Raw genomic sequence first — 12,236 nt, forward strand, 5'->3', positions numbered from 1 at the left:
ACTAAGGTTGTTCATTTAGTTGATATTTGCTGCTTAACTAAATTTCATTCCAAAAAGAATTACAGTCACTTAAGAATATGACTCCTATAATAGAGTGATATTTTAAAAATAAATGTACAAAGCAGGTAAGAGGAAAATAAACTGCAGTCAAGAGGAGTAAACCAAAACCAGTGGATAGAAGGCTGCCCTGTCTCAAAAAAAACAAAACAAAACAAAGCAAAACTACTCTGTTGATTTTTTTTCTAAGTATTTAAAAACAGAAAACAACACTCTTAACTTGTGGTAGTGGCACCAGACAGAAACAGGTTGCAGACAAGATTTAGACTGTGGGGTTATAGTTGGCTGACCCTCAGCCTATACAATGAAGAGAAATGCCCTCAACAGGGCTGAGAAAATCTGCGGAATTCTTGAATAATATCCCTAAGAGGAGAGTAATATCAAAATTTCCCAAGTTTTGTTCTAAGATGGAGGATGAAGTATAACATCAACAAAAAAATTATTTTCTATAAAAATAATTCTAGGACAGACTAAAAACTACATTCGAAATATATAACTCTCTTCCATCTCGAGCACATACTGTAGAAAGCCTAAAAATAGGGGCCAGTGTGTAGTAGGTAAAACTGCTGCCTGGGACACCTGCATCCCATCCTAGTTCGAGTCCCGGCTGCTCCACTTCCAATCCAGCTCCCTGCTAATGTACCAGAGAAAACAGCAGAAGATGGTCCAAGTCCTTGGGTCCCTTCACCCATGTGGGAAACCCAGAAGAGGTTCCTGGCTCCTGGCTTTGGTCTGGCCCAGCCCTGGCTGTTGCAGCCATTTAGGGAGTGAACCAGCGGATGGAGTATCTCTCTCTCTCTGTCTTTCCCTCTCTAACTCTTTCAAATAAATAAAAATAAATCTTGAAAAAAAAAAAAAAGTCTAAAAATATGTATGAATTTATTGAGTGGGACCAGGTATGCTAAAAAAAATGTTATCCTTAAATATTTTACAGTCTGATACTTGTAGACTTCATTTCTTTTAATTAAACCCTTACACAGGAATTAAATGGCAAATTTTGGAAGTTTTATTCTGCCACTCCATTAATGCATGAGGATAAAGTCAACAAAGCAAATGTTGACAGAATTTCAAACGTGTACCACTAGCAACAGTACGGCACCCACAGAATGCGAAGAGAATGACTATTTTCATATCCTTTGTTCACACTGTAAACTAATTCCTGTTTCTGGAAATATTGAGAACTCATGGTTGAAACAATTTTTCCTGAGAGGACTTTGTAGGAACGTTTTTACCTCTTCTTCCTCATTTTCAGAGGTGTTAAGGTCATGTTTTTGGCAGTAAGGACCCTCTTTCCAAGCTTCAATATCACCACAGTCACAGAAGCCTCCACCTCCTGATGTTGTCATCTTGGGGAAAAAAAAAAACACACAAACTGTAAGTATCTTGTCAGTAAATACTGAGGCCTATCAGATAATAAATAATCAAGTAAGGAAATAATGTTGCTGAAGTGGATAAAATTAAACATCAAATTTCTCAATGCTTCAGTTTATTTTAAATAAGCCTATAAGCTATTCTAGGTGAGTTTAAAACAAAATAAACTATTTAGCAGCATTGAGTAAACTGCAGATATTTAAAAGAGGATGTATCTGCCTATATGACTTCCTTAATCGGGAGAATTAGGAGGATCTGAAGGTTTTCCTGCTGGGTGTTGGCTACCTTGGTATAATGCTGTTCTCTCTGTAACCAGATTGTGATGAAATCATATTTAGAGGTTATAAAAATTCATACAGCTGTTGTCCCATAGAAGAGTCTAGTAAGAGTGGTGTAACTGTCTTAGAGAAAGTGACCAACAAAGACTACAGAAATAGTTTATTTTTTTTCTCTAAAAAGCTACTCGTTGGGGCCAGCATTGTGGTATAGTGGGTAAATCCGCCACCTACAGTGCAGGCATCCCACATGGGTGCTGGTTCAAGTCCCGACTGCTCCACTTCCGATCCAGCTCCCTCCTGTGTCCTGGGAAAGCAGTGGAAGATGGCCCAAATCTTTGGGCCCCTGCACCCTGCTCCTGGCTCCTGGCTTCTGATCGGCTCAGCTCCGGGCTGTTGCAGCCATCTGGGGAGTGAACCAGCAGATCGAAGACCTCTCTCTCTCTCTCCCTCCCGCTCCCTCTCCCTCTGTGTAATGCTGACTTGCAAAGAAATACATCTTAAAAAAAAAAAAAAAAGCTACTCATTAAAAGGACAGGCGGTAAGGACTCAGGAAGTACAAAAGTGGACTGCCTGAGCATAATCTTTTCACCACCTGCAGGGTTCAAGAATTATTCACTCTTTCTTAAGACAGGGCAATGATTCAAGAAATCTGGCAAGATGGAACCTGTTAGTAATAACTGGCAAACCAGAAATTCTGCTTTCCTTAAAATACCGTGAGGGAGTTCAGGAATGGGTGTTAGATATAGTAAATTTTACAATGAGCTCTATTATATTCTGCCCACAGTAAATATCTGAGTATTGTAGATCACAATTGAATTAACGTAACCCTACAAGTGAGTTATTTACAGGTATACAAAGATACACTGCAAGAATCACAGGTAGAGAGTCACTTGGAAAATTACAACCCACCCTTATAGTTTAGGTACTGTGACAAATACCAAACACAGATGGTACAGCTGAAAGGAAATCTGAATTGTCTTACAAGAATAAAAAGAACATACCAGAATATAAGGAGCCTGATTTTATGGCCATTTTAGTTAATTATTATCAACCCTTTGGTAGAACGAATAAAAACAGGAGGAAAAGTCCTGATCAGCAGGGTTCTGAATTAAGAATAAGATTGAGATATTCCTCCTCTACCATTCTATGAGTAAGGTGAAAAGTTCAATCTAACGACAGTTCTCTAACCTTTGAATCTTCATGGTTTGTCTTTGATTTCCAGCAGAGGAACAAAGAGAGGCTTAACAATAACTTGCCTGACTTACAAAGAAACATACTTGATTTTCAGAAAAGTATTTACTGTATTACAGCAGTGAAAAAGTAATAAAATTAGAAGGTCTTATGCACTGTTGTTGGGTCCTCTCCTACACTGCAGCAGATGGACTCCTTAAAAATATCTAAAAATAGGAAAAAAATCAAACTAACTGAAAACCAATATAGAAGAGCTGATATCTGCATTGTCTTTTTGGAAGCATGTGTTCCAAAAAGTGTAGACACAAAATTCATTCCTATAATGTATGGCAGTTTTTAAATAACACACTGCTATTCCCCTACCCCCACTTTAGTAGTAAATCATTGGGTTTTAAGAAGAAAGAAAAAGTATCTAGTATACAATTCAATTCTAGGTATGATTATTTGGACAATACTGACCCTGTATCGATGGTCTCTGTGAATACTTCCCAAAAAGCACTCCATGCATAAAACACAAGTTGGATCAACTGCACAGTCTCTGTAAAATAAAAAAAAAAAAAGCATCATAAAATAGCTATTAATTCCACAATGGAATATTTTTAGTTGGAAGCTATCCTAGAAGAGTCAAAATAGTGAAGTGCTTTAGTATTATTTTTAAAGATTTATTTATTTATTTGAAAGGCAGAGTTAGAGAGAGGCAGAGGGAGACAGAGGTATTCCATCTGCTGGTTCACTCCCCAAATGGCCACAACGGCAGGAGCTGGGCCAATCCAAAGCCAGGAGCCAGGAGCTTCTTCTTCCACATGGGTGCAGGGGCCCAAGGACTTGGGCCGTCTTCTACTGCTTTCCCAGGTCATAGCAGAGAGCCGGATCGGAAGTGGAGCAGACAGGACTTGAACTGGTGCCCATATGGGATGCTGGCACTGCAAGTGGTGACTTTACCTGCCACGCCACAGGACCAGCCCCAGTTTCTTAGTATTTTAAGAAAGGAAATATCATCCCCAATGACCTGTCAGATCCCTGATCAATAAGTTTAAGAATTTGTTTCTCGGGGCCAGCGCCATGGCTCACTTGGTTAATCTACCACCTGCGGTGCCAGCATCCCATATGGGTGCTGGGTTCTAGTCCAGCTGCTCCTCTTCAGTCCAGCTCTCTGCTGTGGCCCAGGAAGACAGTGGAGGATGGCCCAAGTGCTTGGGCCCCTGCCCCGCATAGGAGACCAGGAAGAAGCACCATGGTGGCCATTTGGGGAGTGAGCTAACGGAAGGAAGATCTTTCTCTCTGTCTCTCTAACTCTGCCTGTCAAATTAAAAAACAAACAAACAAACAAACAAAAAAAACTTGCTTCTCATACTAGATATGTATGAAGGATTCTTTCAAAGCATGTCTTTTGAGGCCAGTGCTGTGGCATACTGGGTTAAGCCAACACCTGCAGTGCCAGTATCCCATATGGCCACCGATTTGAGTCCCGGCTACTCCACTCCCCATCCAGCACCTTGTTAATGCACCTGGAAAAGTGGTGAACAGTCCAAGAGCTTGGGACTTTGCACCCATGTGGGAAACCTAGATGAAGCTCCTGCTTTGGCCTGGCCCAGCACTGGCCGTTGCAGCCATTTGGGGAGTGAACCAGCGGATGGAAGACTCTCTCTGTAACTCTTTCAAAATAAATAAAAATAAATTTTAAAAATAAAAAGACAAAGCATATCATACTAAAATGCAACCAACTAGTAATTTAGTGATAAATTTTCCCAAACACTTGAGGAAATCACATTATATATTAAGATTCAAATGTACATTTTGTTTAAATTCATATCTTGGGATTTCAGACAATGTCCTCCCTTTGAGACCAAAGGCTTCCACAGTGATCTATATGTACCATCAGACAAGCAAGAAGTCAACTGCAGTACAAGAAAACAACATTAGAACCTATATTTCTATTTACATTTAACTAAAAGAAAAAAATTAAACCTTCTACACATGCAGAATACAGACTGCCATGGATCTCCTCATTACGTTGCTATTCATACAGCCACAAAATGCATGGGTTGGCAGCAGTATCCTGAGTTGTCACATTTGCTTTTTTTTTTTTTTTAATCTGACAAGTAGAGCTATAGACAGTGAGAGAGAGAGACAGAGAGAAAGGTCTTCCCTCTGTTGGTTCATTCTCCAAATGGCTGCCACGGCCGGCGCTGCACTGATCTTAAGCCAGGAGCCAGGTACTTCTTCCTGGTCTCCCATGCGGGGCAGAGGCCCAAACACCTGGGCCACCCTCCACTGCCCTCCCCGGCCACAGCAGAGAGCTAGACTGCAAGAGGAGCAACCGGGACTAGAACCTGGTGTCCATATGGGATGCCAGTGCCGCAGGTGGAGGATTAACCAAGTGAGCCATGGAGCCGGCCCCACATTTGCTTTTTTTTTTTTTTTTTCCTCTCTATATGTTTTTTTTTTTATTTAATGCATATATATTTCCAAAGTACAGCTTATGGATTACAATGGCTCCCCCCCCCCCAATGACTTCCCTCCCACCCGCAACGCTCTCCTTTCCCGCTCTCTCTCCCCTTCCATTCATATCAAGATTTATTTTCTATTCTCTTTATATACAGAATATCAGTTTAGTATACATTAAGTAAAGATTTCAACAGTTTGCACCCACATAGAAACACAAAGTGAAAAATACTGCTTGAGTACTCATTATAGCATTAAATCACAATGTACAGCACATTAAGGACAGAGATCCTACATGAGGAGTAAGTGCACAGTGACTCCTGTTGTTGACTTTACAAATTGACACTCCTGTTATGGCATCAGTAATCTCCCTATGCTCCAGTCATGAGTTTCCAAGGCTATGGAAGCCTTTTGAGTTCACCGACTCTTATCTTATTTAGACAAGGTCATAGTCAAAGTGGAAGTTCTCTCCTCCCTTCAGAGAAAGTTACCTCCTTTGAAGACCTGTTCTTTCCACTGAGATCTCACTCACAGAGATCTTTCATTTAGGTTTTTTTTTTTTTTTTGCCAGAGTGTCTTGGCTTTCCATGCCTGAAATACTCTCATGGGCTTTTCAGCCAGATCCAAATGCCTTTAGGGCTGATTCTGAGGCCAGAGTGCTGTTTAGGACCTCCGCCATTCTATGAGTCTGCCCCACATTTGCTTTTAACACACTGCCAATAAGAAACATTTACAGAGTACATTTTTTTTTTAACGATTTATTTATTTATTTAAGGGGCAGAGTTACAAATAGAGAGAGGGAGAGACAGAGAGAGGTCTTCCATCTGCTGGCTCACTCCCCAAACAGCTGCAATGGCCAGAGCTGGGCTGATCTGAAGCCAGGAGCCGGGAGCTTCTTCTGGGTTTCCCACATCGGTGCAGGGGCCCAAGCACTTGGGCGATCTTCTACTGCTTTCCCAGGCCATAGCAGAGAGCTGGACTTGAAGAAGAGCAGCCAGGATGTGAACTGGTGCTTATATGGGCTGCTGGTGCCACAGGTAGAGGCTTAATCTACTACTATGTCACAGTGCCGGCCCCTATGAAGTTTAATTTAATCTTTATAATTCCAAGAAATGAGATGAGGAGAATAAAATAAGAAATATATATATAGGTCCCTGCCACTTATCCTACCCCTGGTTTCTAAGACCCTTATAGATATAGATGGTAGGAGAATCTTTTGCTAATATTTGGTATTTGACCCCAGTTCCAGATAACAGACAATTCAGATAATCCCCTGAAATTTCCTGGGTGATGAAAGAGCCTTTTGTTCTATTGAAGTAACTGCCAGCTAGGGGCTCCTGGACAGCCATTGGTTGGTTGCCAGAGGAATAAACCATGTGATTAAAGGTTTGAAACTTTCAGGCTTTCCACTTTCCCCCACGTGAGTGTTCGGCTGACCAGCAATGGCCAATGATGCACTCAAGTATGCCTATATAATGAAGTTTCCATAAAAATCCAAAAAAAAACTGGGTTCAGTTTCACACAGTTCAACACATGGAGATTCCTGGAAGGAGGCATGCCAAGAGAGGGCAAAAGTCCCACGCCCTTTCCCACACACCTTGCTCTATTTCTATTCTTCTCTTCTATCTGGCTGTTCATATGTATATGTTGTAATACCCTTTACAATAAATGGGTAAATTTAAGTGTTCTCTGAGTTTTATGAATAACAAATCAATCACACCTGAGTGGGTAGCCATGGGAATCTATGATTTATAGGTGGATGGTCAGAAGTGACAATGCTCTGGTCATTGTCATCTGAAGTTGGGGAACAGTTTTGTGGAACAGAGCCCCTAACCTGTGGGAGCTGATACCATATTCAGGCAGATAGTATTGGAACTGAACAGAATCACAGGATACTGATATTTGCTGGATTATTACTTGTATGCAGGGAATACCGCTCATATATCTCACGTTGGAAGTGTTCTATATTGAATGTTGTATCCACAATATTTTCTCTAATGTCCTAGCACTGGATGCTTGGATTATCCCCAGTGTCAATCTAGCACAAATAATGCTGCTGTGAACTTCCTTGTAAATGTTCTCTTAATCTGTTTGAGACTTCCTTTGAATATAAAATCAAGAGTAGAAATGCAGGGCCATATACATATTTTTTTTCAACTTTTATTTAATAAATATAAATTTCCAAAGTACAACTTTTGAATTATAGTGGCTTTTCTCCCCATAACCTCCTTCCACCTGCAACCATCCCATCCCCCACTCCCTCTCCCATCCCATTCTTCATCAAGAATCATTTTCAATTATCTTTATATACAGAAGATCAACTTAGTATATACTAAGTAAAAATTTCAACAGACTGCACCACACAGACACACAAAGTATAGAGTACTGTTTGAGTAGTAGCTTTACTGTTAATTCACACAGTACAACATACTAAGGACAGAGATCCTACATGGGGAGTAGGTGCACAGTGACTCCCGTTGTTGATTTAACAATTGATACTCTAATTTCTGATGTCAGTAATCACCCGAGGTTCTTGTCATGAGCTTCCAAGGCTATGGAAGCCTCTTGAGTTCACCAGCTTGGATCTTATTTAGACAAGGCCATAGTCAAAGTGGAAGTTCTCTCCTCCCTTCAGAGAAAAGTACCTCCTTTGATGGAGCCATATACATATAAGGTCCTCATTCTGTCCAGGGAGGCTACATGACTCCCCAGCAATGCACAGAGGCTTTCACGGGCCTGCGTCCTCACTGGTATTTGCTATTATACAGCTTCCTAATGCTTGCCAGCCTAATACATATGAAATAATCTTACTGCTGTTTTAATTTGCATTTTTCTGACAGCTAGTACATTTTAGTAACCATTCGTATGCTTGTTGTTTCAGGGTTTCCTTTTAAGATTTTTTTTTTTTTTTTTTTTTGACAGGAAGAGTGGATAGTGAGAAAGAGAGAGAGAAAGGTCTTCCTTTTCCCATTGGTTCACCCACAATGGCCGCTGTGGCTGGTGGCGCACCGCGCTGATCTGAAGCCAGGAGCCAGAGGCTTCTCCTGGTCTCCCATGTGGGTGCAGAGCCCAAGGACTTGGGCCATCCTCCACTGTACTCCCGGGCCACAGCAGAGAGCTGGACTGGAAGATGAGCAACTGGGACAGACCGGGACTAGACCCCGGGGTGCTGGTGCCGCAGGTGGAGGATTAGCCTATTGAGCCACGTCACCGGCCTCCTTTTAAGATTTTATTTTTATTTCTTTGAGAGGCAGAGTTACAGGGGTGGTGGGGAGGCAGTGAGAAAGGTCTTCCATATGTTGGTTCACTCTCCAAATGGCTGCAACAGCTGGAGCTGGGCCGATCCAAAGCTAGGAGCCAGGAACTTCCTTTGGGTCTCCCATGTGGGTGCAGGGGACCAAGCACTTGGATCATCTTCCAATGCTTTCCCATGCCATAGCAGAGAGCTGGATTGGAAGAGGAGTGGCCAGGACCCGAACTGGTGCCCCTATGGGATGCTGGTGCCACAGGCAGAGGCTTAGGCTTAGCTACTACGCCACAGCACTGGCTCCTCAGGGTTTCCTTTCCTATTAATTGCCTACATATATCTTTTGCACATTTTAATGGAGTTGCTGTCCTTATCTCGTTTACTTGGAGAAATTCCTCATAGAAACTACAGGATAGTAATTGCTTGTCAATATTAAACATTGGAAATATTGTGTCTGAATTTGTCATCCATGCATTAATTTTGCATGTAGGGTTCTTTGTTAAACAGAACTTCCTATTTTGGTACAATTAAATTAACACATGAGGGCAGTTCAGAAAGTTTGTGGAAAAAAATGAAATTAACCTACTGCACCACGGTGCCGCCCCTCACCCCTGAATTTCTTTAATGATTTTCTTTTACCAAAGGTTATTTAGCAATATTAGTTTCCAAACATAAAGTTTCATTTAATCTGTGCTTTTGCAATTCATGTATAATTTTACTGCATTAAGTACAGTGTATAACTATTACAATACAGTGTAGTCTGTGTGACTGTGAGCCTCTAGAATTAACTGAGGTTTCCTTTAATGACAAATACACATAACACTTTTTAAAAAATTGAGATTTAATTTGTAACTATAAAAGTCATCCTTTCAAAGTGTATACTTAGTCGTTCTTAGTATAGTCAAAAGGTTCTAAAATAATCACCACTATCTAATTCCAGAATATTTTCACTGAGGCCAGTGCTGTGGCACAGCAGGTTAACCTACCATCTGCAGGGCTACCATCCCATATGGGTGCTGGTTTGAGTCTTGGCTGCTCCACTTCCAATCCAGCTTCCTGCTAAAGTGCCTGAGAAAGCAGTGGAAGATGGCTCAAGTGCTTGGGTCCCTGCACTCACGTGGGAGATGAAGCTCCTTGATCCTGGCTTTAGCCTGGCTCAGCCCTGGATGTTGTGGCCATTTGGAGAATGAACCAGTGGATGGAAAATCTTTCTGTCTCTCCCTCTCTCTGTAACTCTTTCAAATAAATCAATATTTTTTTTTTATTTATTTATTTATTTTTTTTTTTTTTTATTTTTTTTTGACAGGCAGAGTGGACAGTGAGAGAGAGAGACAGAGAGAAAGGTCTTCCTTTGCCGTTGGTTCACCCTCCAATGGCCGCCGCGGCCGGCGCGCTGCGGCCGGCGCACCGCGGCCGGCGCACCGCGCTGATCCGATGGGCAGGAGCCAGGAGCCAGGTGCTTTTCCTGGTCTCCCATGGGGTGCAGGGCCCAAGCACCTGGGCCATCCTCCACTGCACTCCCTGGCCACAGCAGAGGGCTGGCCTGGAAGAGGGGCAACCGGGACAGAATCCGGCACCCCGACCGGGACTAGAACCCGGTGTGCCGGCGCCGCTAGGCGGAGGATTAGCCTAGTGAGCCGCGGTGCCGGCCAATATTTTTTAAAAGAAGAACATTTTCATCGCCTTGAAGGTACTCTGTACCACTAGCATAAATTCCCTGGAAACCATTAATCTACTTTCCATCTCTACAAATACGCTGGATATTTTACAAAATGATGTAAAAAAATGATTTTTTGTAATTGCTCCTTTCACTTAGCACTATGTTCTCAAGGTTCATCTATGTTGTAGTATGAATCAGTACTTCCTTATTATGGCTGAATAATATTCCCGAGTCTGGATAATGTTTATTGATTCCTCAGTTCATGGACATCTGGGTTATTTCCAACTTTTGGCAATTATGAATAATTATATTATGAACTTTCACAAGTGTTTTGTTTGAATACTTGTTTTCAATTCTTTGGGGCATATACCTAGGAGCAGAATTCCCAGGTTGTAAGGTAATTCTATGGTTAATATTTTAAGAAGGTGTCAGACTGTTTATCAAGGCAGATGTACCATTTTCACAGTCACATTAAAATGTATGAAGGGCTTCAATTTGTCTACATCCTTGTCAATACTTGCCATTGTATGCCTTTTTTTTCCTTTTTTTTTTTTTAAAGATTTATTTATTTATTTGAAAGTCAGAGTTACACACATAGAGAAGGAGAGGTAGAGACGCAGAGAGGTAGAGAGAGAGAGAGAGAGAGAGAGAGAGAGAGAGAATCTTCCATCCACTGGTTCACTTTCCAATTGGCCGCAACAGCAGGAGCTGTGCCGATCTGAAACCAGGAGCCAGGGGCTACTTTCTACTTTTGGGTCAGCCATGCAGGTGCAGGCATCCAAGCAGTTGGGCCATCCTCTACTGCTTTCCCAGGCCATAGCAGAGGGCTGCATTGGAAGTGGAGCAGCCAGGACGTAAACCAGTGCCCATACGGGATGCCGGCACTGTAGGTGGTGGCTTTACCCACTATGCCACAGCGGCGGCCCCTTGCCTGCCTTTTTGATGACAACCGTCCTAATAGGTATGATATAGTATTGTGATTTTGACTTATATTTTCCTAATGACTAATGCTGTATTTATCAGCTACCTGGACATCTTCTTTGGAGAAATGTCTATTCAAATTATTTCCTCAATTTTCAATTGGGTTGTCTTTTTGTTATTGCATCTTAGGAGTTCCTTATATATCCTGATCATTAGATATATGATTTGCAAATACGATCTCCCAATTTGAGGGTTATCTTTTCACTCTCTTAATGTCCTCTGATGTGTAAATGTTTTAAAATTAAAAAAAAAAAAAATGTTTATTTGAGGGGCCCCTGTGACACAGTGGATCACACTGCCACCCGTGTTGCTGGGATCCCATTTGGAGCACTGGTCTGAGTCCCAGCTGCCCTGCTTCCAATCCAGCTGTCTACTAAGGCACCTGGGAAAGCAGCAGAAGATGGCCCAAGTTCTTGGACCCCTGCTTTTATGTGGGAAACTTGGATGGAGATCCAGGCTCCTGAAGTTTCTGGTTCCTTGTGGTCATTTGAAGAGTTAACCAGCAGATGAAAGATTTCTCTGTCTCTCCCTCTGTCACTATACCTTTCAAATACATAAAATAAACCTTTTAAAAATATTTATTTGAGAAGCAGAGAGACAGACAGAGACAAAGAACATTCATCTGCTGGATCACTCTCTAAATGCTGCAATAGCTGGGGGGCCAAAGTTGGTATCCAGAAATTTGATCCAGGTCTCCCACATGGGTGGTAGGAACCCAATTACTTGAGCTATCACCATTGTCTCCCACAGTCTGCATTAACAGGAAGCTAGAATCAGGAGCCAGAGCCAGGTATTGAACCTAAGCACTGCATGTGGGACACAGGCATCCTAACCAATGTCTTAACTGCTAGGCCAAACACCCTCTTACAATTTTAACGAAATCCAATTTACCTATTTTCCCCCTCTATGGTTGCTTGTGCTTTTGATGACAGATCTAAGAAGTCATTGGATAAATTGGGCAACAAACTTTTACACACATATTTTCTTCAAGGAGTTTGACAGTTTT

The 12,236-nt window shown here is 41.8% G+C and overlaps 1 protein-coding gene across 8 annotated transcripts in view; it reads right to left on the minus strand.

The window, feature by feature from the left end:
* The window catches only part of UBR2 (ubiquitin protein ligase E3 component n-recognin 2), a 119,317-nt gene that overhangs the window by 82,140 nt on the left and 24,941 nt on the right, over positions 1-12,236 (minus strand). For all 8 annotated transcript variants that reach the window (XR_016234606.1, XR_011388680.2, XR_016234607.1 and 5 more), the window contains exons 3-4: positions 3,357-3,435; positions 1,290-1,403 (exon numbers count right to left, since the gene is read on the minus strand). Coding sequence is in view for 2 of the 8 variants with exons in the window: in XM_070074089.2 (XP_069930190.1) it covers positions 1,290-1,403; positions 3,357-3,435 (193 nt within the window). In the remaining 6 variants the exon portion in view is untranslated. The remainder of the gene's footprint in view (positions 1-1,289; positions 1,404-3,356; positions 3,436-12,236) is intronic.

This window comes from Oryctolagus cuniculus, chromosome 5, assembly GCF_051225735.1.
Source record: "Oryctolagus cuniculus isolate XC-2025 breed Fujian yellow rabbit chromosome 5, ASM5122573v1, whole genome shotgun sequence".
NCBI classification, from domain to species: Eukaryota; Metazoa; Chordata; class Mammalia; order Lagomorpha; family Leporidae; genus Oryctolagus; species Oryctolagus cuniculus.